General features: G+C 48.0%; 1 protein-coding gene across 2 annotated transcripts in view; it reads right to left on the reverse strand.

Moving 5' to 3' along the window:
* The window catches only part of Map3k4 (mitogen-activated protein kinase kinase kinase 4), a 90436-nt gene that overhangs the window by 21823 nt on the left and 45907 nt on the right, over positions 1–22706 (reverse strand). For both annotated transcript variants that reach the window (XM_076926650.1, XM_076926651.1), the window contains exons 3-12: positions 20610–21967; positions 12895–13137; positions 10359–10505; positions 9594–9751; positions 6892–7008; positions 5753–5852; positions 5583–5666; positions 3999–4265; positions 2711–2860; positions 185–346 (exon numbers count right to left, since the gene is read on the reverse strand). In XM_076926650.1, coding sequence (XP_076782765.1) covers positions 185–346; positions 2711–2860; positions 3999–4265; positions 5583–5666; positions 5753–5852; positions 6892–7008; positions 9594–9751; positions 10359–10505; positions 12895–13137; positions 20610–21967 — 2786 coding nt within the window. The remainder of the gene's footprint in view (positions 1–184; positions 347–2710; positions 2861–3998; positions 4266–5582; positions 5667–5752; positions 5853–6891; positions 7009–9593; positions 9752–10358; positions 10506–12894; positions 13138–20609; positions 21968–22706) is intronic.

Here is a 22706-nt window from a genome sequence, read left to right on the forward strand (position 1 = left end):
GGTAACTATCTGAATTTTAAAAGAAAACTGACACTTTGGAGACTCCACAGAAGTATAAGGTGTCATTCCCTACTACGTGATAATTATAATTAATATAAGGCTTGTCGTCTAAACTCTATAATGCTTCTCGTAACCCACAAAGCCATTCTGGGCTGTGTGGTGTTCCCTTGCACATGGTACCTACCTCAAACCCGAAGTTGTAGCCCTGAATCATGGCCTCTCGGTAGTACTGCTGCAGTGTGGCCGACTCGCACTCCTCAACCTCGACATCGAACTCTAGGGTGAACATGTGGTCCACGCGGTCGATGGCATCGCTTATTCTGTTGCACAGCTCGAGTGCGTCATTCTGAAGAGTCCCAGACCGTGATCATTAGCCCATGAGAGACGAGCCACGGACAGATACCACCGAGACACTTTATCACACTATGACAGAGAAATCTCATTCCCACCACTCTGTCTTTAACACCTTACAAACACCAGGTGGAAACACGCCACAGGAAGTGCCTGCTGCACCTAACTGTATTCTGTTCTTTGAATAGGTGTTGATGTTGCTAGTACTTTTGAGCATTAACCACTAGAGATCAATGGAGAAGAGATAAGGTCTACTGCCACCTAATGGGTGGAGGCCAAGGATGCTGCCAAATATTCCACAATACATATGAGGCATCCCCTTATAACCCCAAACAGAAGACACCCTACCACCCCATACAGCAAGAGATACCCCACCACCACCGCATATAACAGGAGACACCCCACCACACCATACAACAAAGAATCCCAATGTCAACAAAATAAAGGCTGAAGAATGTATCTTAATTTAAGCTCTCAGTGCTTCTGTAACAGCACCAGGCTAGCTCCACACTCACCCCTTCCCACCTGTCTGTCTCTCCCTCCATACTCACCCCTTCCCACCTGTCTCTCACTCTCTCCACACTCACCCCTTCCCACCCATCTCACTCTCCCCATACTCACCCCTTCCCACCTGTCTCTCACTCCCTCCACACTCACCCCTTCCCACCTGTCTCTCACTCTCTCCACACTCACCCCTTCCCACCTGTCTGTCTCTCCCTCCATACTCACCCCTTCCCACCTGTCTCTCACTCTCTCCACACTCACCCCTTCCCACCCATCTCACTCTCCCCATACTCACCCCTTCCCACCTGTCTCTCACTCCCTCCACACTCACCCCTTCCCACCTGTCTCTCACTCTCTCCACACTCACCCCTTCCCACCTGTGTCTCACTCCTTCCACACTCACCCCTTCCCACCTGTCTCACTCCTTCCACACTCACACCTTTCCACCCTGTCTCTCACTCCCTCCACACTCACCCCTTCCCACCTCTCACTCTCCCCACACCCCTTCCCACCTGTCTCTCACTCTCTCCACACTCACCCCTTTCTACCCGTCTCACTCCCTCCACACTCACCCCTTCCCACCTGTGTCTCACTTCTTCCACACTCACTCCTTCCCACCTGTGTCTTACTCCCTCCACACTCACCCCTTCCCACCTGTCTCACTCCTTCCACACTCACACCTTTCCACTCTGTCTCTCACTCCCTCCACACTCACCCCTTCTCACCCATCTCTCACACCCTTGTACACTGGGAGTGTATCACTCACATTTCATTGCAAAGTATTCTCTTCAGAAGTCTTCCAAACTCCCAAGGCTCAGTAAATAAAATTAGGTAATTTTATTTACTCAATATTCCTCAACAAACCAGTCTGTGCTGACCTTATTTTGCCAGCTCGGGATTCTATATTACTCCCCTCTTTCTGACATATACACCAAACTACACTGTGATACTTGGTGAGCAGACTTAGAACCTTGATCCATGGACATCAATGCTTGAGTGCTTCTTTTGTTTGTCCCCTTTTTTCCTGCTCTGAAACTCTCCTGAGCTATGATACCATAATGCAATCCCCAGATGCTACTCAGAGCTGCTGACTTCTCGGTGAGGCAGTTTGTGTCCTTGAGCCAGGATCCTTCAAACTCAAGTGAAATCGACACCGTACAACAGCTTATACTCTCAAGGACTCTGGCTTGAACTGAAGGACAATAGTCCCTTGCCCTGGCATTAGGGTGGGGCAACAAGTTTATAATCAATCAATAAAATAAAATGGATTGGCAGAAGAAAACCACAAGCTCACTGAATGACTTGTACTTCCCAGGAGTCTCTAAGAAGCCATAGTTCTGTAGCTATGAAGGCTTGACTCACGGCTGCTAGAAGGAGCAGCTAAAAGCAGGACCCAAGAGAGCAGCACCAGACACAGCGGTGAAACCAGAAAAGGAGGGAAAGATGCAAAGCTGGGGCTGCCATGTACTGGAGGCCCTCGTGCCTTCTGGTTCTTTCTGTTACAGTTCACTTGGCCGAGTCACATACGGAACAATAGGATAAACACTTTCTGACCGTGTACAAAGAACACCTGTAGCAAACACTGGAAACTGCTAAGGGGAAAGAGACTTAACAGAAGAGACCTAATCCCAACCTTAACTCTGGTAAACCACCAGCCACACGACACACAGTCATGGACTGGCTCATTTCCATCCTTCCCAGTTTCAGGAAATATCAAGGGAATGTCTCATTCACATATGTGCACAAGTATACACTAGGAGGAATGGGGCACTCACACCCCTCTGATGACATCACCACACACCATGTGACATTTCCACAGCTTTCCATCCAGAGGCAAGGATGGTGCGGTCAGTACCTTGAGCTGCTGTAAAGCTTTGGCAATGACGGGCTGACTGGATGTCTGTTCGTGGCGTACAGTCATCAGCCCTTCAATGGACTGTTGGAAGGCTTTTCTCTGAAGTACAAGATGAGCAGACTCCATGACAACCAGCAGAAGGTTGTCCACCTGGAAGGAAAACCAAACACAAGGCATAAAACAGACCAGTGACGGCTTTCCAGGCCCCAAACAGCGCCACCCTCAAGTCTACCATACAACAGCTGGCCACCTGGCTAGGATCCCCGGCAGGTATACCTGCAGACACACCTCCCGCAGGCCAGGGCAGCAAGCTGGCTCTTCAGCAAAGGGAAAAAGAACTCCACTTTCCACTGTGAAAGGGCATGGGCACACATGGATGGTGTGCTGGAACAGCCCACGAAGATGGAAGTCAGGGATGAGGTGAGCTCCCTGGAGTGAATCACTGAGAGACTAGGTTACTGCGGTATTTGGGAGAAGCCTGCCTGTTGCCATGCTCACTTTCAAGCAAGCCAGTCAGAAGGACTGGAGGAGGGAAGGAGGAAAAGCCCAAGTAGGGCAGCACACTGTCCAGGGAAGGTAATGGCACCTGAGCTGTGGCAGGGCCTGGAACACCACACAGATCACTTGCTGAGCGCATGTCTGGCTGCCAAGCTGGTGATTAGCTAGAGAGGTGGGAGGACACGTTTACATGTGCTGCCACACTTCTGACTTAAACAAGAGAGTGGGCACGTCTGACTGAGAGTGCAAGAGAAAGAACAGGTGGGTGGGGAGGAGGAGACGGCAGCTGGTCCAGCAGAGCTCCAGATGTGTGTGAACACCTGCTTTCACTGCCCCTGAGCTGGACACACATGTGAGGAGTCTCCGGAAGCAGTAATCAGTGAATCTCAAAATCTGACCAGGCCCCATAAGGAGTCCTTCTCTGTACAAGTGACACCGAAGCCGCACTGTTTCCGCTCTTCAGGGGCACTCTGGACTGTGTTGTCTAGAACTACCGACTCATCAATGAAATGACAACTTTAAGATCTAGCTGACGTTTGTGGATCTAAGAGGCACAAAATGGTATAAATCAAATGTGCAGGTCATTTCAAACATCCCAGTATAACCCAACACACTTAACAAGCCTGCTGGGATAGTTCTAGCACAGTCGTGCTAACAACATATGTAGTGAACTATACAGGCGATTTTAAGGAGCATATACTTCAGATCAGTGAGGGTGATGTCTGTCAGCTGCCACAGTGTTCCTACAAGCATTCCGACCATCCCAACTGGTGGTGGGAGGCCCACCCACCTGCATGCTTCTCAGGGTGTCCACAGTCTCCACCTGAGGCACGATTTTGACAGCTCGGGCTTCCCATGTGCTCCAGCCCTCTTCTGAGTCACGGGCTCGGACCCCATGCTTGGTCAGGAGCAGGAAGGCATCCATGAAGACCTCATCTGGATCCTTTGAGCAGTCCTTTCCTGTGGCAGCATTGAGTAGCTGCAAAATAATTTTCTTCTCTTCAGCGAGGTTGTCGGGGACAAACATGTGCAAATTCTCTAACCCAGGAATCTGTACCTGGAAAGGAAACAACCCATTTGTAAACTAGAAAATGTGTGATCAAAAGCAGCCAGGGCACAGGTACACGCCTGTATCCCTAGCACTCAGAAAGCATGAGTTAGAGGCCAACCTGGGCTATACAGTGAATTCAGGGCCAGCCTAGGGTTTCAGGGCAGGAGTGGATAGACAAGCAGGTTCAAGGAAGAGGATGCATGTGAGGAAGAGGGCATTAGTTCCAACAACAAGCTGAACTGTAAGTGGCTCAGCTGCGTGAGGGTGAAGGAGGAAGGGAGGGGCTAGGAGGAGCTGGGGCAGTAGCACTGAAGGTTCTTTAGGCACAGGGCACTGCTTCACTGTCCCACATGCAACAGCTAGTTCTTCACGGCTGTGTGCCTGGATTGGGCTGTTCGAGGAGGCGGGGTCACTTGAACACGGAATACGATGTCATGGTAGAGGGGCCAGCTGCACAGCAGCCACCCCTACGTCACACATCCCCTGTGTGCTAAATCGTTTGATATCAACTTGAAATAAGCCAGAGTCACTGAAGAGGAGGGGACCGCAACTGAGAAAATGCCTCCATAAGATCAGGCTGTAGGCAAGCCTGTAGGGCATTTTATTGATTAGTGATTGATGAGGGAAGAACCAGACCATGGTGGTGCCATCCCTGGGCTGGAGGTCCTGGGTTCTATAAGAAAGCAAGCTGAGCAAGCCAGGGGAAGCAAGCCAGTAAGCAGCATTCTTCCATGGCCCCTGCATCAGCTCCTGCTTCCAGGTTCCTGCCCTGTGTGAGTTCCTGATCTGGCTTCCTTGAGTGATGAACAACACTGTGGAAGTATGAAGGAAGTAAACCCTTTCCTCCCTCAGCTGCTTTAGTCATGGTGTTTCATCACAGTAATAGAAACCCTAAGACTGGGTTTGCTGGGTTTGGCATATGATGGCCAATGACACGTCGTATGCAGGCCTCAAAGTGATAAATCTCGAACAACTTAAAGAGGACAGAGATAGGCCCAAGAAGTAACTATGACAGTGACCAAGATGACCTGTGAACCGCAGAGGGCCTGAATGCAGACACTAAAACCATTCCTAGTCACAATTAGTCACTATCTTAAATATGCACTTACATATTTAAGATATATATCTTAAATAACTAAGTTAATAACACTGAGGTTGATTCTTTGTCTGCATTTGTAAGAAGTATGAGGAAGTGTATTCTGTGAACTGGTAAGGTCAGTGTGCAGCCTCCTCAGCCCAGAACATTAACTCTGAATGTTATGAACGAGTAGCCCTTTAGAATGCAACAGAGATAAAGGACTCCAAGAACACCATGGGACTCACCTTAACATACTGCTTTGCTTTCAGAACGTCCAGGAGCTCTCGGGCTGACGCAGACAGCACAAACTCTGCTGCTATTTCTAGGTCCTAGGATCGCAGGACAGAAACTTCTTTAGAATCAGCTTTAAGATGGAACCTGGGGGAAGGGTAGTGGCGCTCAGGTGGGGACTCACCTTCCTCAGCATTTTAGCGAAGCCCAGGGCCTTGGAAGCTCTCTCCCGAGCTTCGTGGAAGAGCTCCTTGAGGGCTCGGCTGATCTCGATGACAGACCTCCTGCCAGGGTGAAGTTCAGTTAGTTCCCACCGGGCACTCGGGTACAAGAGCAGCAAGTAACAAACACGTAGCAAATGTCAAAGCACAGTGTGAACAGCACCTTGGACCTCATCAGTGGAACAGGAAGTTACTGAGAATGTGGCCAAATACTCAGACATTTGATCCTCAGATGGCTGTCGTGAGCACTTGCAGTGTATGTAGGGGGCATCAAATATCCCTCAAGTAACAGTATGTTTAATTTTCTAGACATTATGATGACACATTCTTAGAGTTGAAGGGCTCATAATAACTGAAAAGAAATTTAAGCTGTGTGGTGACTACAACTACCCCCCTAATACCACCTTGGGGCTCACGCTGACTTGGGTGACACAGTGCTGCCACCACAGCTGATCACAAGGGTAGGACACCACGGAGCAGGCTTAGTGGAGCACCAATGCCCTTCCACAGAGAACTTCAAGATTCATCTCTGGCAGGCAAGTGGAGGATCCAAAGAGCTGCTGCCCAGTACATGCTTCCATTCTTTAATTCTCATGGTGACTTTTCAGTTACAGTTTAAAGCTACAGGCTCCACCCCCACTCCCACAGAGAGAGAGAGAGACAGAGAGACAGAGAGACAGAGACAGGGAGATAGAGGGAGGAAGAGACAGAAGGAGGGAGTAGAGTTTCAGTGGTTCAGTATCATGAACCAGCATGCCGGTGAAGAGCATCCAGCAGATGAGCCAGCGTGTGTATTTACCCTACTGTTCAACAGAAGGGATACGCCAAGCATAAACAACAGAAATGTGCCAAATGGCACTAAAGGGCAGCATAGGCTGCTACAGGGATCGAAAGAACAAAAACATAGCACTTTAAGATACTCCAGGAAACATGGAGTGTTGTTGCAGCCATATTCAGCTAATAGCCACTGTTTTTATCGTGTTAAAGTCTGCCTGCCTGTAAAGTTCTCACATAAAGCCACAACCAGAAGATCACTGGCAATCCCCATCCATCCCTGTCCAGAATCCAGAGGTAAGAAACGGCTAGCCGGTGTGACGCCAACCTTAGCTCGTCAGCAGCACCGTTGTCGTCAGCACTTGTCCACAGCTCAGCACAGCTCTCCTGCAGGCCAGATTCCAGAAAGCTCCCCGTGGATTTCAGCAGCATCCCTGCGATGTCACTGGGGACAGACAAATGGCAAAGCAGGAGAATCAGCTGTCAGCCGCAACAGTTACAGACCAATGGGAGTTTTCTCTTAGCACATGACTGAGGAGAAAACACAGAACTCTAGACGATAGCCCAGCCCACCTTTGTTCTAACACACAGCACTGAGTATAAACCATAGTGGTAAGTTGTGTGTAGGAGCCACATGATTACACAATGTTATTGCTTAAATGTCCAAGATGGCATAAATGCCTCCAACAAACCAAATGATGCGATGGAAAGCAACAGAAACTGAAGCAGAGCTGTTTCCAAACTTTTTCTCCAGGTAATCTCTCACAGCTCACAGCTGGTGAAGATCAACTCTCTACACCTCAACTTTCTTAGTGAACAGACCACTTACACACTAGTGTTAATGAACACAAGCACACAGAACAGGGCGAGTCACGGTGGCAACCCTTCACTATCACTATTGACCACGACGATGTTCAAGGAAAGGCAGTGATGACCTGGTGAGAGAGTGGGTGAGGACGCACCCATCATCAGATGGGAAAGAAACGGGGCAGCAAAGCCTCTCCTGGACAGAAAGCTCCCACCACCCCAATCCCAAGCAAAGGCCGAGTGTTAGGATTATCCGAAAGGGAGGGGAGGAAAGTCTGGGAATGACAAAGAACCTGAAGAAGGTAAGAAACCTCGTCTGAGAGGAAAACGCAGAGATGCTCACCAGGCTACAACACCTAGCAAGGGTCGGGCTGTGCTCTGGAGGGCCTGGGTTTAATGTAAATTAGTTTAATCACACGGCCATTAAAGCAGGTGGGCTTTAAAATATCTGGTTGGGAAGGTGACTTGATGAGAATTTTCGGAATATCATACAAGGCATCAGGATGCATTTATTTAGAAGCCTGGCTCCTGTTCTACAGAAGCAACAGTGAGCACAGTGGACAGAGCCCTCTACTAGATGGAAAGAAACAGGAATGAATCTAAAGTACTTGTGAGTGGGAACTTCTAAATGCGACAGGAAGGTGACACTAGGAGAAAGGTCTGCAGGAAGTGGAGGAATGAATCATGAAAATAACTGGGACATGTGGTCCATGTGGGGCAGCAGGCACCATGTGCCCGGCCCACGAGCATAGAAGGGGCTGCTGGGGCTGCACTGTGACGTCCAGGAGGTGAGCACACACACTGGATGAGAAGGCTGACTGAATGCAGCCCTGATGCCTGGAGCTGCCGAGTGCTCACAAGAAGAGTCTGACGGACTTGTTGACACGAGCAGTGTATAGCTGGTGCTGAGACTGCAGGATCCATCCTGGGGTCGGGGGATGGGGGTGCAAGGGGCTGAAAGCAAAGCTCAGGAGTAGCCAGGACCACGGAGGAGCTACGTTGGATGGGAAGAGCACAGAGCTAGGCCAGGGGTGGCAGTCCAGGGAGGGCAGCAGTGAAGCTCTGGGAGCTGTTCTCAGAACAAGGGGCACAAAGCAAAGTCCAGAGACTGCTTTTGGGAATTTGAAAGACAAGCAGAGACAAAGACACAAACAGCAACTGAAGGGAGTGAGGTCACAGGGCACCTGAACAACAGGACACAGGCTAACACTAAGTGAGAGCCTCTAAAGCTGAAGATAAAAAACACAAGGGACATCACCAGGACTGCAACCTGAAGGACTGGGAAGCCAGCGGGCTCACTGCCCACTAAGATGAAGATGCAGCCTAAGAACTGAGATCCTTGCAGGGAAGTTGACACAGGATTCTGAGACACCAAAAATGATAGACACAAAATTCTGACACTAAGAGGGGACAGAGATTGCCAAAGTCCCAAGGCAATCACACACCTCACAGCAGGGATGCACAGCTGGGTCAGTGGACACCTCACAGCAGGGATGCACAGCTGGGTCAGTGCCCTGCACAGCTGAACCAATGCAAACGATTCACAGAAAAGGGGGAAAGTAGTAAAAGGAGGAGAAAGAGGAGGCATACTGCCACAGAAGCAGCAGCACAAGGCAGTGGGTCTACAGGCCTCATCCTATATCAGGGTCAGAACTCAGGGAACCTGCAAGCATCTACAGCAGGCCTGATCCAACGGGATGCTCATTTCCCCGGAATAAGCAGACAGGACTGCTCCTTCCTCAAGCACCCGAGTTCCATTCCTACTCCTTCAGAGTATGTAAGAAGTTTATAAAGAGACAAAGGACATTCCCAAACCATTCTCAATGAAACAGAAAGACTTGGTTCTGGGAATCCCCACCAAATTCAAATACACCAGTGTATTCCACCCTCACAGGACTCAAGTCTCCTGACTCATAATGTATCCCAGGTTCAAGCCCCACATTTGGAGTATGCTTTTTTATTTTTTTTTTTTATTTTTTTATTTTATTTTATTTTTGCTGCCCTGTGCCTGCCATGGACCCCCAGCACTCTGCCTTCTACTGCCTAAGAGCTAGCAGCAACCCTCCCTTCTGATGTGATAAAGAATGTCTCCAAACACCATGGATGCCCCTTAGGGCGCAAACCCAACCAGGTGAGAGCCTCTGCTCACACAGACACTACCTGACACTTGTATGTGTACAAGGGAGGGACGAGAAGGAAGGTGTTCAAGCACAAGGTTCCTACCAGAAAAGCTTTCCAGCCTGCGCCTCTCCTCCCCGGATATAATGGGTTATTTCTTTGGTGAAATTCCACTCTTCCTCTAACAGGTTTTTTAAGCTATGGGAAGCCTGAGGTAACTGCTGTAGCATTTGGATCCAGCTTCTCATGTAATCAAAATACACCTAAAAACAAAAATATAAAATGACAAGTTTCAGAGAATCCAGCAACTTATAACTTGACCTGTTAACACACAATATAAACCAGAAAGGTGAGCCAGAGCAGCGACCGGGGAGAGCATGGCATGCTGGGAAACAGGACCAGTCCATGGCCTGCTGAATGAGGACTCTTCAGCTGTGTCAGTCTTCAGCAACAATACATTCAAAAACCTTTCAGATTCCTGTGGAGTAACTGAAATCATCACAAAATATATGAAAGCATAATAATGTTAAAAAAAAAAAACACATAAAAACTATCATCATGAACACGGACATGGCTCCTCTGGGACGCTAATGTTTTATTTTGTTTGGTTACTTACTTCAGCTGGCACACGTCCTGCTAACTCTTCCTGTGGCCCACATTTGTGACATAAATTCTTCTACACTTATTGTGAAATGGGGTTAGAATATTCTACTGATCTAAGGTTGAGACTATCTCCACTACATGTGCTCCACCAGCTTTAGTATTTCTCAATTCCCACCATGACTTTTCTGTCAGTTAGGAGTGTGTGATGGTTAACAACATACAGACCAAGAAAGGGCCCCCAACATCAGCATCTTCAGGCCCCCTCACCATCAGCATCTTCTGCAGGTCCTCCTCAAAGGCATCCATGTTGCAGTCGGTCTTCTCCAAGCCGTCCAGGACCTCCTGCAGCATGAACTGGTAATACTGCTTCATCAGGAGCCCGCCCTTCAGGACCTCTTTACACTCTCGCACTAGCTGCAAAAGAGCACACGCCATGGACACAGCTGTCACCCACGCACCCTGGCCACACAGGCTGCCAGTCTTCACAAATCAGCCCCCAGGAGTCCCAGAGGGACCTTGCCTCTGAAGAACCTGAAATGGTTTGACTCCCAAGAAGCTTGTTGTGTGTAACAGTTCAGCCATCTGTAACACGGTGAATTGTCATAGAGAAGCCACTGCTCCACCAGGTAAACCCTACAAACCCATTCATATTGAAACGAGTGTCACTTGATAAGGCCACTTCTACCAATGCATAGTGTAAGACAAGAGGAAGAAGAGGGAAAATAGGTCATAAAATGGGAATTCTAACCAAATCCAAGATTTAAATAACGTATCCCAGAAAACGGTGGCTTCTGAGTGATGTAGTGTAGTTACCTACTCCGTGCGGTGTGTGGCTTCATCTACTACCAGAAGCTGCAAACCAAGCCGACTCTAAACTTAATCTGATGAAGTTAGAGAGAACTCAAGGAAAACAGAGAAGGATGGCAAAGGTGCAATGTTCCTGTGTGGCAGGTGATGTGCGGAGGAGGAGAGCAGAGGTGAGGCGACCCCAGAAGCTCCTCCCACCATCAGAGCTTGTGCTCTCCAACCACAGGCCAGGGACTGAGGCGGGCAGACCTACACAGTCGGTTCCAGGGTGGTGGTTAGGAAACAAAGGCTGTGGCTTTCAGACTCACTACAACACTTGCACTCAAGAACTAATCAGGGATGCACCTGCTCTCCCCTACAAGCGTGTGTACATACACTGACCCCTGCGGAGCCTTTTGAAGTCTTGCTTTGAGAGAGTTTTTAGAGAATTACATGTGTGTGCACGAACACACACACTACAAACACACACCAACTCATTCTCTTGTCTATATCACAGGAAGTGTATGTGTGCAAGGAGAACAACTGGATGGAGACACACATGCTCTGTGCTCATCTCTTGAGTACCAGGAGAACAGGGATTAATTCCTGCTATTTTCTATGCTTTTCAATTTGTCTAAGACAAGAAATGAGATTGCTTTTGTAGATAAAAGCCCTTAAATGTTTCTCAAATAATTATTCCTGGTATAAGAACTGTAGCTACAAGTCAAATCTTCTAAGAGTGTCTGCACCCACTTCTCTATATTAAATGCCATGTAGGTATTCACTACTGATCCTTGAATTTCTGTAATAGAAAATTTCTATTCTCTCTCTCTTTTTTTTTCCTGAAACACAACAATCCTAGTATTGTTGGTCACTGTTTGAAGTGTATTAATATAAATTGCTATTTAACTGTACGAGAGCCCCATTGGTGAAGTCAACTCCACCCTGTCTCACAGGGTTGTATCTGATGAGGAATTAAGATGGGTATTTGCCTAGCAAGACTCAGCTACCTGCTGCAACCCAGAGAACAAGGCAGAGCTATGGCCAGGTGAGCCAGAAAGACAATGACAAACATGAACCTTGTAAAGGCCATGAGGCTAATGTGGAAACAGCTCTGGGATGGTGCGGACTGTCAAGGGGAGTGGCAAGTGACAAGAAGCCTACTCCCAAATGACCTCATTAGTCACCTTGGTCTACACTTGACCAAACAAGCAAACACATGTCCTATCTGGACCTGCTGTGTGACCTGATTCACCTGTCTTTTTTCAACTGCATTGACCTATGATTCGCAGAGCCACGGGGCCACTCAGCCTCCAGCAGGTGGAGTGAGGCTCTGAATGGCTTTACTTTATATAGTCCATGACAACACGTTAACAGCACAGGGCCTGAAAGATTTCACTGCGCTCCTCGCTCCTCGGCATTTACTGTTCAATGAAACCGCTTCCAGCCGCCCCACGGCTGCTCCTGAAATGCAGCCCCATACAGCGAAGACTCCACCTGAAGCTCACAGCTCAGAAGGAAAAGTGGACCCTACTGTTGAATCTGCAATGGCTGCTTAAGCAAGCAGGAAGTCCTGGCACACTCTAAGCCATCTCCCTACCTACACACACCTCCAACAGAATAAAGAAACAGACTGGATGTAAACTGTCTTTAAGGATGAATCTGAAAGCTGGAGATACAGCTCAGTGACATGCCATCCAGCATGGTCTCTAGGAGCATCAAAAATAAGTAAAAAAGGAATTTTGTTGCCAGTCACTAGGACTCACAGAAAGGATTGACAGAGTCAAGTGACAGCCTTTTTTCATACTTTTAAGAAGTGAGTGGTAAAGAAGCTGAAACACACTCTTATCTTTGGGGACTACAGGTGAAGAACATTCTAGATTGCCCCCAAAAGAGTAGTAAAAACAAACACTAAGACGTGATTTTCACTGTTTGCAGTAACTGAGGAAGGAAATCATGACGGAAGGCGGTGGTGATGCAGCCGCGACTGCCTGTCTAGGCGGTGTTGGACACAAACCTGTTTGATGCTCAAGAGGGAAGGCTCCCCGGCAGGCCTCTGTTCCAGCCGCAGCTTCAGGCACTCGTGGATCACGTTCAGCAGGACCCGGCAGAGCACCAGGAAGGCGGGCTCAAAGGAAGGCAGGTCCATGGCCCTCAGCTCTTCCCAGGATACGGCACTGCACTTCTGCTCTGAGGAGGGAGGCGTCCCCGACAACTGCACATAATCCGAGCCCCACATGGGACCTGGAAAGTCAGAGAACTGCGGCAAAAGTTCAGGACAGATTAACGCTGTGCGCAGGACGTGGCCTGAAGCTGTGCTTATAAGTTTTGCTACAACCTGCTGACGTGTCTACAAAATTCTCATTCTAAAATGACAAAGATGGCCAACAACTCAACATGTACACAGAGCCCCAGTCCCTGGGACATGTTACGCACAGTGCTATATCTAGACTGAGAAATCAAGGAGTTGCTAAAATTACAAGAAAAAAATAATACAAAACTCCTAAATAGCTGTTTATGTGAGAATAAAAATCAGCCAACCTTGCATCCATTTGGAGTCACACTTCCTGATACTGCAGAAGACAGCTTGCCCCTAACCCCAGCTGCACTCAGTCACCTGTCACCTCATGCTGCCTGGGAGTCCCACAGTATCATTACCCACTCAAATTGTTAAGCTCTTCCCCCAAAAGCAGGAAATCTGGAGCTTTCTCCCCTCATTCTTAAGCCTCTGACATCATCATCATCATCATCATCAGCAGCAGCAGCAGCAGCAGCAGTAGCAATAAAAACCTTGACCCTTTTCTAAGTGAGATCATCAAAGTTTGAAAGCCTCAACCTGCTGCATCTCCAACTGTAGCTCGTTCTGCATCTGTGAGATCTTTGGTCACCTTTAGTCACCTTGGGCCATGTCCCCATCTACCAAAGACTGACCCGGCCTAGTGCCCCCCCCCCAGTGCCCTCATCTCTCCCCACTGCTCCTACACAGACCCCTCTGGCCCTCGGTGTGTTCATGTGCTGGCCCTGCGGCAGGCTGCTTACTCCTCTAGGGGTTTCCTAGCTCAGCCCGATTCCCAAGACCCACCCATGGTACCTTTCTACGGATTTCCTTCACCCTACAGCGTGCAAGCACTGTCCCTAGAGTTCATTTCGACTGTCATCATTGAGCTATCATAGCTGAATGACGGGGTGGGGGGATCAGTGCTCAAAAGTCAGAAGGTCTAGCTTTGGATCATTTAATTAGCTATGTGGTTCTCAAAGTATCTAGTAGCCCTCGGGCTATTTCTTTATTTTAAAAACAGACTTGGACCAGGGAGTGGAGCTTAGTATGAAGTATTTGCCTGTATGAGGACCTATACCAACACACATACATGCATACTTGTGTGCTCTCTGTCTCTGTCTCTGTCTCTGTCTCTGTCTCTGTCTCTGTCTCTCTCTCTCTCTCTCTCTCTCTCTCTCTCTGTTCACCTTATACAGATTAAGTAGAGCAAACCTCGGGAAAGGTACTTAGAAATCATTTGCTTTGTCTCTCATCCTGATGCTTTGGAGCAAATGCAGGCAAAGGCAGCTTAATGCAGATCTGTGTCGGATGGTCACAGCCACAACCTTCAAGGACTCAGTAGCTGACTTACAAACAACCTTGGCTGCTGACTAGATGGACAATTCATGTCAATTACCCTCTTCAAGATGGCTCCCTGTCCCTGTGTTACGCCTGTTTCCAGTGCATAGTGAGGCTCTCAAGATACTGTGTGTGTCCACAGCCACCTTGCCGTACCTGATTTCTGTGGGATCTATCTCCTGAGTGCTTCTACGTTCCATGCATCCTAGCTCCTGCCACACACACTAGTTTCCAACAGCATCTTCTGACCCTGACATCTTGCCCCACAGAGCTTTGCCCCAGGCTTGTCTTACTTCTAAGCTGACACTCAGTGCTGCACTAGTGCCTGTGAAGATCATGCCCTCTTACTTAGCACCAAGGCCCAATATCCACACAGACACTGACCACATCAACCATGAAGATTTGGTAACTCTACAGCACGCTGACTGTGGCCACCCCCTCTAATTCTGCACAGGCAAACCCCTGACAAATGACTCACTCTCCTCAAGAGGAGACCAGAATGCCATCTCTAGGGGTTTTCTGTGGCTGCCTCGGGGAGCATGTTTCTCACAATCCACACATCTTGCAAATGCACACTTGGTTACCCAGTCGCATCCACCACTGCACACTGAGCTCCCTGGTAAACCGCCAGTTCTGAGTAGAAGACCCTTTACCTCCAATTACTTAGTATCGGCCAATACTGGGTCTGCATTTGCATTACAGGGGTGCTGAGCCAATTTTTGACCAGTAAGTTAATGGTGAACACCTCGATTCTCCAGCTCCCTCAACAGCACCAGAAAACATCCGACCCCCTGAACTTCTATTATCAATAAGTCCCTGGTTCTCAGATTTGTTACTGTGCTACTTGAGAATGCCATCACAAGCTGAAATTTCTATGGACCCTAGTAGTCAGCACACACTAGGCGGATGTGGGAGGGGCTGAGGTGAACTAGCTCTTACGCTACTGGTCAGCTTCAGACATCAGTTCCTGAGTGGGAGTGAGGCCTAGTGATCCAAGAGAAACCCCCAACGCAGGGTTTCAGAGGAACTCCTCCCATTTAAAACATTAACCGCTAAGTTAAAAAGTAGTATTACACGTGCATATGTATAGGTACGTTCTCATTAACAACATGGGAGACAAAATGTTAACTCTAGGAGGCAGCATAGCGCAGCCAAGAACAGGCATAGCCTCATGTCCTGGTACTGTACATGTAGTGTGTGCGCCCCTGACCAAATTACTTAACCCTCCTTCTCCTCAGGCACGGGACACTGCTCAGTCAGTGGCTGCTGTTGGCTCTGTTCCCAACAGTGCTGCTGCTATGCTGTCACCATGGGATCCAGCACAGGAAGCTGTGACTTCCAACTCAATCTTGCTGTCAGGTCTGATTCAGCTGTCTCACAGCTGTCAAAACCATGGGGCACAGCTTCCCCCACATAAATCTGTTTTAAAACAGAAACCCTCTAGGCAAATGAGCAAGCGTGTGCTTCCGAGGCTGCCGTTAAACCAAAGTTCTTGTAACTTTACTTATGAAATCAGACAGGCAATGACTGGAATCAAACGGCTTGGCCCCCGCAGCTTCACAGGAACACACTTCATGGCAGCAGGAAGATTTCCACGCCCTCCTTGGAGCTTTGGGTAGCTGTCGCAGATCTGCACTGTACTAGCCATCGGTCCTGCATCCCACACTAGAAGATCTGCTCTCCAGGATGGGCAGAAGTGTGTGTGTGTTTAAAGCTCTTTGGGTAGTGCTGATGTGTAGCCTGGCCTGGAAACCACGGGTCTATTTTTAAGTCTGGTAGCTCAGACTCGCCCAACAATCCACAACACTGTGACCTGGAGGTTACCTCCCCTCTAAGCCAGTTTCCTCCGGGGTAAACTGGAGCAGTGATGCTGTCTGGCACCTGGTGAGACTCAGCGGCAGCCTAGTCTCTGATGCCGTGTCCAAGCTAAACAGCCTTTTCAGGGTTTCCTATGTCACAGGAAATACTGGCATAGTGTTTAACCGTCAAAGACAAACAGGACTTTATTGGCCATTAAACATAATTACATAATTTCTAATGCAGGAAAGTAATTAAGACAGTAACCAAGCACTTCATCTGTATTCGTGGTAATATGGCAAAGGCAGTCGAGCAGTGTTAGTATCTTATATACACTAACATACATGCAGCCTCACTGAGGAGCGCTGGGAAAGTGCGCTAACTAGGCTAGGGTGGGTACAAAGGAAGATGCTTAAACTCTATGTGGTGGCTCCAGGTTTAGCCCTCTTAGGAAAAGGGGCATACACTAGAGGGGCTCTCACCAGGAAAAAAAAAAGAAAGCTAAAATATGGGTAAAGAGGTGGTGCCAGGCCAGCACCACAGCAAGGGCACTGCTCCTGCTAACGGGTGATGGACAGGTAATTATAGCCCCGTGTGCACACAGAAGACATCCTCGAGGTAGTCTGGAAGGAGTTAACACGGCAGTCATGCTCAGTCCCTGGTGGGCAGGCCAGAGGTACTGTGCTCACAGACAGCATCTGCAGAAGGGCAGGTACTGGAGACTGAGCACTGTGCTCCCTCAGGGAGCCTCGTCTGCTATGTGGTAATGGTAATCAGACACACTCGGCCTGGGAATTTAGATCACAGCAAGGTGAGAGACATCAGAGGGGCCTAAAGTCCAAGTAGGCTCCACACAAAGGAGAAGGGAACCAGAAGATAAGCGAGAAAGCAACAAAGACCTTGGGTCAGCTCTTGGTGAACAGGGTGGAAGACTGGAACTTCATCCATTTCTTCCCTCTTACATTACACTGTCCTGGCTTCATGAGACATCCTGCTGGCATTATGAGTCTATCTCGTGGACTTACATAAGTGATGACCTGAGAGTCTCTCACAGAAGACTCTTTCAAGCTGCAGACGAGTGCCTTCTACCTGAACTCTGGCGGGTAACCCATTCTCAAACTGCAGAGAGCCTATGGGGTCTGGGTGCTTCCTGGGGAGGCCAGTCTGCAGCCCTAGGGAGTGACAATCACCGAATTCAAACAGGCCACTAACAAGGATGCTGCTCATGTTATTAAAATAAACAGAGCAGACTATTTCTAGTTTGCACATTTTTTAAACAATAAATATACTAAAGCTTTAGGAGAAAAGTGTTTTGTAAAGCATGTTTCCAAAGGGTTATTAAAACTTATTGACGAACACTGCTTGGAAGTAATTTAATCATAAGGAATAAAGATATAAAGTCAAACATAGGAAAAATGCCACAAATCATTGTTATTTCTTTTCTATAAAGCCTATCAATGAGATCAATCAGAAACCACAAAGGCAGAATGCATAACAGCCATGCGCTCTGCCCCATCTGCTGCACAGGCCATCTGGAGGCTTCCAGTAGTGAAGCGGGGGCACACGGGCTTGTGTACTGTTTGAGGGGCTGGGCTCGGCCCTCACTAACTCAAATGCCTCCAAAAATACCATTATTAGGAAGAGATTAAAGATAACACAACATATTTTAAAATAAACAAAAGCCCACACTGATTTATACATGGCTTTTATGGGAAAAAAATAATGTAACAATAATCCTAAAAATAAAGGAGTTTGTATTTGATGCATATAGATTTTATCATATATATGTGTGTGTATATATACATATACATACACACACACACACACACACACACACACACACACATATATATATATATATATATATATATGAGTATCTGTTGAGGCTTCATTAACTCTGTGGGTAGACAGGAATGCACTATTACATATGTCTCCCAGACGGAAGACTGGGATCAAAGACTGAGTCAGTGGTGAGGTCAGTCACTCCAGAAATGGGGCCTGGCTAGTGGACCTGAAAACCAGGCTCTGGGCAGCTGCTCACACAGCTGCAGCATGCAGCCCCTCAAGCCATCTGCTTCTGGTTGCTCAGCAGAGTGCGACCTTTCCGGTCCTCTTGCCCTCTCTTCTCAGCCCGCTCTCCTCACACCCTGGGCCTCTTCTCTGTCTGAGGCTCCTCTCCCCCAACGCAGCTGCCCTCCGTGCCAGCTTAGCCCCAGTGCTGGCCTTCTCTTTCCCATCTTCCTTCTCCAGGCAGCTTCTGAGCCTTAAAGATGGTCAGCCTTGAGGTTTTCCTTTGAAACTCTAATAAAATTGTCCTTGCACTCTTAAAAACAAATTATGGCTCTTTCCCTGAAATAGTAATCTGACTAAGACAAAAGCAACCCAGGATGAGAATGTATATGAGTGCACACACAAACGCACATACACACAAACACATGAATGCACTGCATACTATGTATCACATGAAACGTATGTAAGCCCATAAGATAGACTCATAATGCCAACAGGATGCCCCCTGAAGCCAGGACAGTGTAATGTAAGAGAAAAGAAATGGATGAAGTTCCAGTCTGAAGTGTCAGACATGTACGGCCAGCATGTGTGCCATGCATGCATCCCTACACTTGCACACGTGTGCTCCTGAAGTGGACTGAAGACAAACTTCCTTTCACACCAAGTTAACTGTAACTCCAGGCCTCCCCACTGCCAGTGTGGCTAGTCTCTGAGGCTGGGCTCCGGTTTGAACTGTAGGAAGCCAACAGAAAACCTCTAATTCTGCTCTTGGAAAGCTGTCTGAAGGTAGCTCTTGTTAACAGCCGTTGCCAATCATATCCCTTCAAAACTAACACTTTACAAAAACCAACCCCGCCTTCCCACGAGTGTCCTGATGGAATTCGGCCCTTGCAGATAAATTCCTCAGGTACAGACCTCACCACATGAAATCTGTGACAAGTCTTACTCTACATCCACAGTTCCATCTGAGAAATCTGCACAATGAAATTTTATTACAGTGATCCATGTGTGAGAAGGAATGAAGCCTCCATCTGCCGTTTGCTGAGTCCCTGATATCCTCTGGGGTTCATGATCTGACTGAGAATGCAGACCCCAAGCCTGGAAAGCCTGGAAAGCCTGGAAAGCCTGGACTCTCCTCAGGTGTCCTCTGCCTCATGGAAATACCTTCTACCATTTCTGACTCCAAAGCAAGCCACGTTATACAATAAATTGAAGCTTAAAATATTAGAATGGTAAATATACACATACACTGGCCACTAAAGTTGAAATCACCAACTAACCCAGGAATCTCGCAAGATTGAGAACTTTTGCTGTCAGTCATGCAAACGTGAAAACTCTGAAGAGAAACCCTACTCACTGTATGACTAAGGTCAGCCCCTAATCCCAGTCTTACCACTCTGAGCAGTTCTCTGAATTTCTGAAGTATCATGCTTTCAGAACCAAATACAACACACTTTGTCTACTGGACATGCTCCTCTCAAAAAGTCTTCCACAGTGAAAGACTGAGCCATGACTCTTTCTTCTGTCTACACCTGACATGGCAGTTGTGACTACAGTCCGTGCTCTCTTCCACTGGGAAGTTTACATTTCTTTACAATTTGCATCTTTTTAAAATCCAGTCATCAAAACTGGGCTTGCTACTCAGCGGTGTGGTTAACTGTTTCCAGTCCTGTTTGAGGTTCTCTGGTGTTTCCTTTTTGATGTCTTGCCACCCTAGCGATCACAAGTGAACACGGGGCCTTGCACACGCGTGGCAAGCACATTAGCACTCAGCCATGTCCCAGCCAAGACCGAGCTTTTTCAAAGAATCCACAGGGCTAGAGATCCAGTTCAGTGGTGCAGCACCTGGTTAACATGCACAAGGTCCCTCAGGATTAGGATGACCAAATGGGTGAGTGAGGGAATGAATGAATGAATAAATGAATGAATGGCTTATCTGTGACTCTAGGTGCCACATCCATTTCAAAATACCTGTGTATGACACTGATGTTATTTCTGACTCGCCTGCAGCTTGTGGTCGCCCAGGCCCCGCCACCCCACTTTACATCTATCTTATCCTTTCCCAAGTGGTATCTATATGGTTGTGTCTTCCATCCACATGTCAGCTTGTGCTTCATTCATTAAACCTGATGAGCTATTCATAGATCCCTTTCCCATAATCCTTTAATGGCAGCAACTATATATATGCAATTCATATCTGCCATTTATGGCTTAAAAGGCTAAGGATATTAAAGTCCATATGATCAATACTACCTGGCAGGAGGGATTAGAGACGTGACACTACGGGACATCCCCCCACTGAAACCTACCTCCACTGGACGGTCATCCTTCACCAGAGCCACACGAGCCCTCTGCAAGGAGCCGTTCATTAGCTTATGAAGTCGTAAAATTAACTTTCTTAGCCCCATTTGCTTCAGTGCTTTGTCCACGAACGGTCTATAGATAGATGTCAAACAATGCCTACTGGCTTCGGGACCACAATCTGCTGTTCCCCAGCCTACAGAATCCTCCTCAGACTCCAGCCTCTCAAGCTTCCTGGATATGCAGCCCTGGGAGTGACTGTCCAAGATGGTATCCACAGACAGCCTGAGCTCTGATGCCCTCGGATTGGGGGTTCGATCCTCATCACTCTCCTCCGTCCCACTCTCCAGCTCCCTCAGCTCTCCCTCCGTGTCCTCGCCCTCGTCCTCAGGCTCGTAGCCTTTGGACGGCCGAGGGGAAGGGATTTCAAACACTGGCCAGCCAATGTCTGATAAGTTCTTGATGCCCAGAACAGTGCCCATAATCCTCAACTTCTGATTTAAATCTTTCGTGATGTTCAGCCACAGGCAGAGTGCCTGCACTCTGTCCTCAAAGTCCTTGGCGGCGTATCTCTCATAGTCCTTCTGCAGAGCCTGCAAGGACGGATAAAGTGCCTCCATGTACTCCAGCAGCTCCATTATCCGCTTCACCTGCTCAAAGGAGACCCTCTGGCGCTGGAGGTGCTCGTGATACGTGGAACAGCTGGGACTGCTTGCCCCACGAGGGGTTCTGCACTGACCTTCTACCGAGGTACCGTTGAAACCAGCTCCGTTTCCAGCGAAGGCAATGCTCCCATAATTAACTTTGAATGTGAGGATTTCATTGATAATATCTGGGATGGCTTGGCGGGCTGTGTATAAAAAGAGGTCCTGGTCATTGATGGTGCGGCCTGCGTGCCAGGCCTGGAGCTCTAACCAGATCAGTTCATTTGATCGGTTGAACCAGAAAGCAGCCGTGTTTTCTTGTCCCCTCTGTTCCCTGTCCTTCTTCTTCGAGACTGAGGTAAGCTTTAGCAAAAGGCGCAGTGTTTCAAAGAACTTTAACCGATCTGCTGGGCAGTCAGTCCGGGACGTCTGCCGTGCAGTTCTGGCTATAGGCATGGGCATAGAGACGGGCAGCTTGGCATTGCTACAGCCGAGGCTGAGGTAAGGCTTATTGAGATCCACATCTGGAATCGATTTTTTTGGCAAAGACCCAGCCACCGAGTCCAACATGAACGAGCACTGTGCATTTTTCTTATGGTCTCGCTCCGTTGTTCTCAGAGTCGCTCGAATCTTCTTCTCCTGCTTGTAGCTGTATTCTTCCACAGTCTCCACTCCCTTCCCCGAATCTTTATGTGTTGACTGACTCGGTGTGTTCATTTTTTCTATTAAAAGGGAAACAACAGAACAGTGTAAAACTCTAAAATATGAAGCTAGTCACTGTTTTAAACCAAATACTCACACACATTCACACTCAGGCTATCACGGTGAAAAAGAGACATTCCACAGACGAAAGTTGAAAATAATCAGAACACAACTCAGTGTAAGGTTTTAATGTTTGTTTCCATGTTTCTTGCTATATTACACTTGTGTTCTTTTATACTCACAGTTGCCGAACAGACTGTCAAATTTGACACTAAAAAGTGTACTGAGCCCCTTATCTGATGTAACCACCTCCAACTTGAAGAACAGGGAATGGTGTGAGAAGTGTGACAGCGACTGAGTTCAACAGAACACCCAATCCCTGCCTCTGTCTTAATAAGGCAGATTATTTAAATCCCTCTAGTCTCTATTCTTCCTGATAGAATGAGGTGCCGTGACATCCAAATGCTATTCAGGTACACTGAATCCCTAACACCCACGTCTAAGTCAGGTAGGCATGGTGGCTGCCTGTAAGCCAGTGCTGCCCGGTGGTGGCAGGAAGGGGCGTCTTTGAGACCTGCCACTGAATTCCTGAGCTTCAGTTTAGCAAAAGACCTTTCTGCAGTAAAGAAGCTGCAGGACGGTGGAGGAAGAACCCAGGGTTGACCTCCGCCCTCCACATGCACAGATACACACTTGAACACACATCTAAACACACAAGTGTAACCCCACACATGCAAACACCCATGCACACCACACACC

Source organism: Arvicanthis niloticus, chromosome 28, assembly GCF_011762505.2.
Source record: "Arvicanthis niloticus isolate mArvNil1 chromosome 28, mArvNil1.pat.X, whole genome shotgun sequence".
In the NCBI taxonomy this organism is placed as follows: domain Eukaryota; kingdom Metazoa; phylum Chordata; class Mammalia; order Rodentia; family Muridae; genus Arvicanthis; species Arvicanthis niloticus.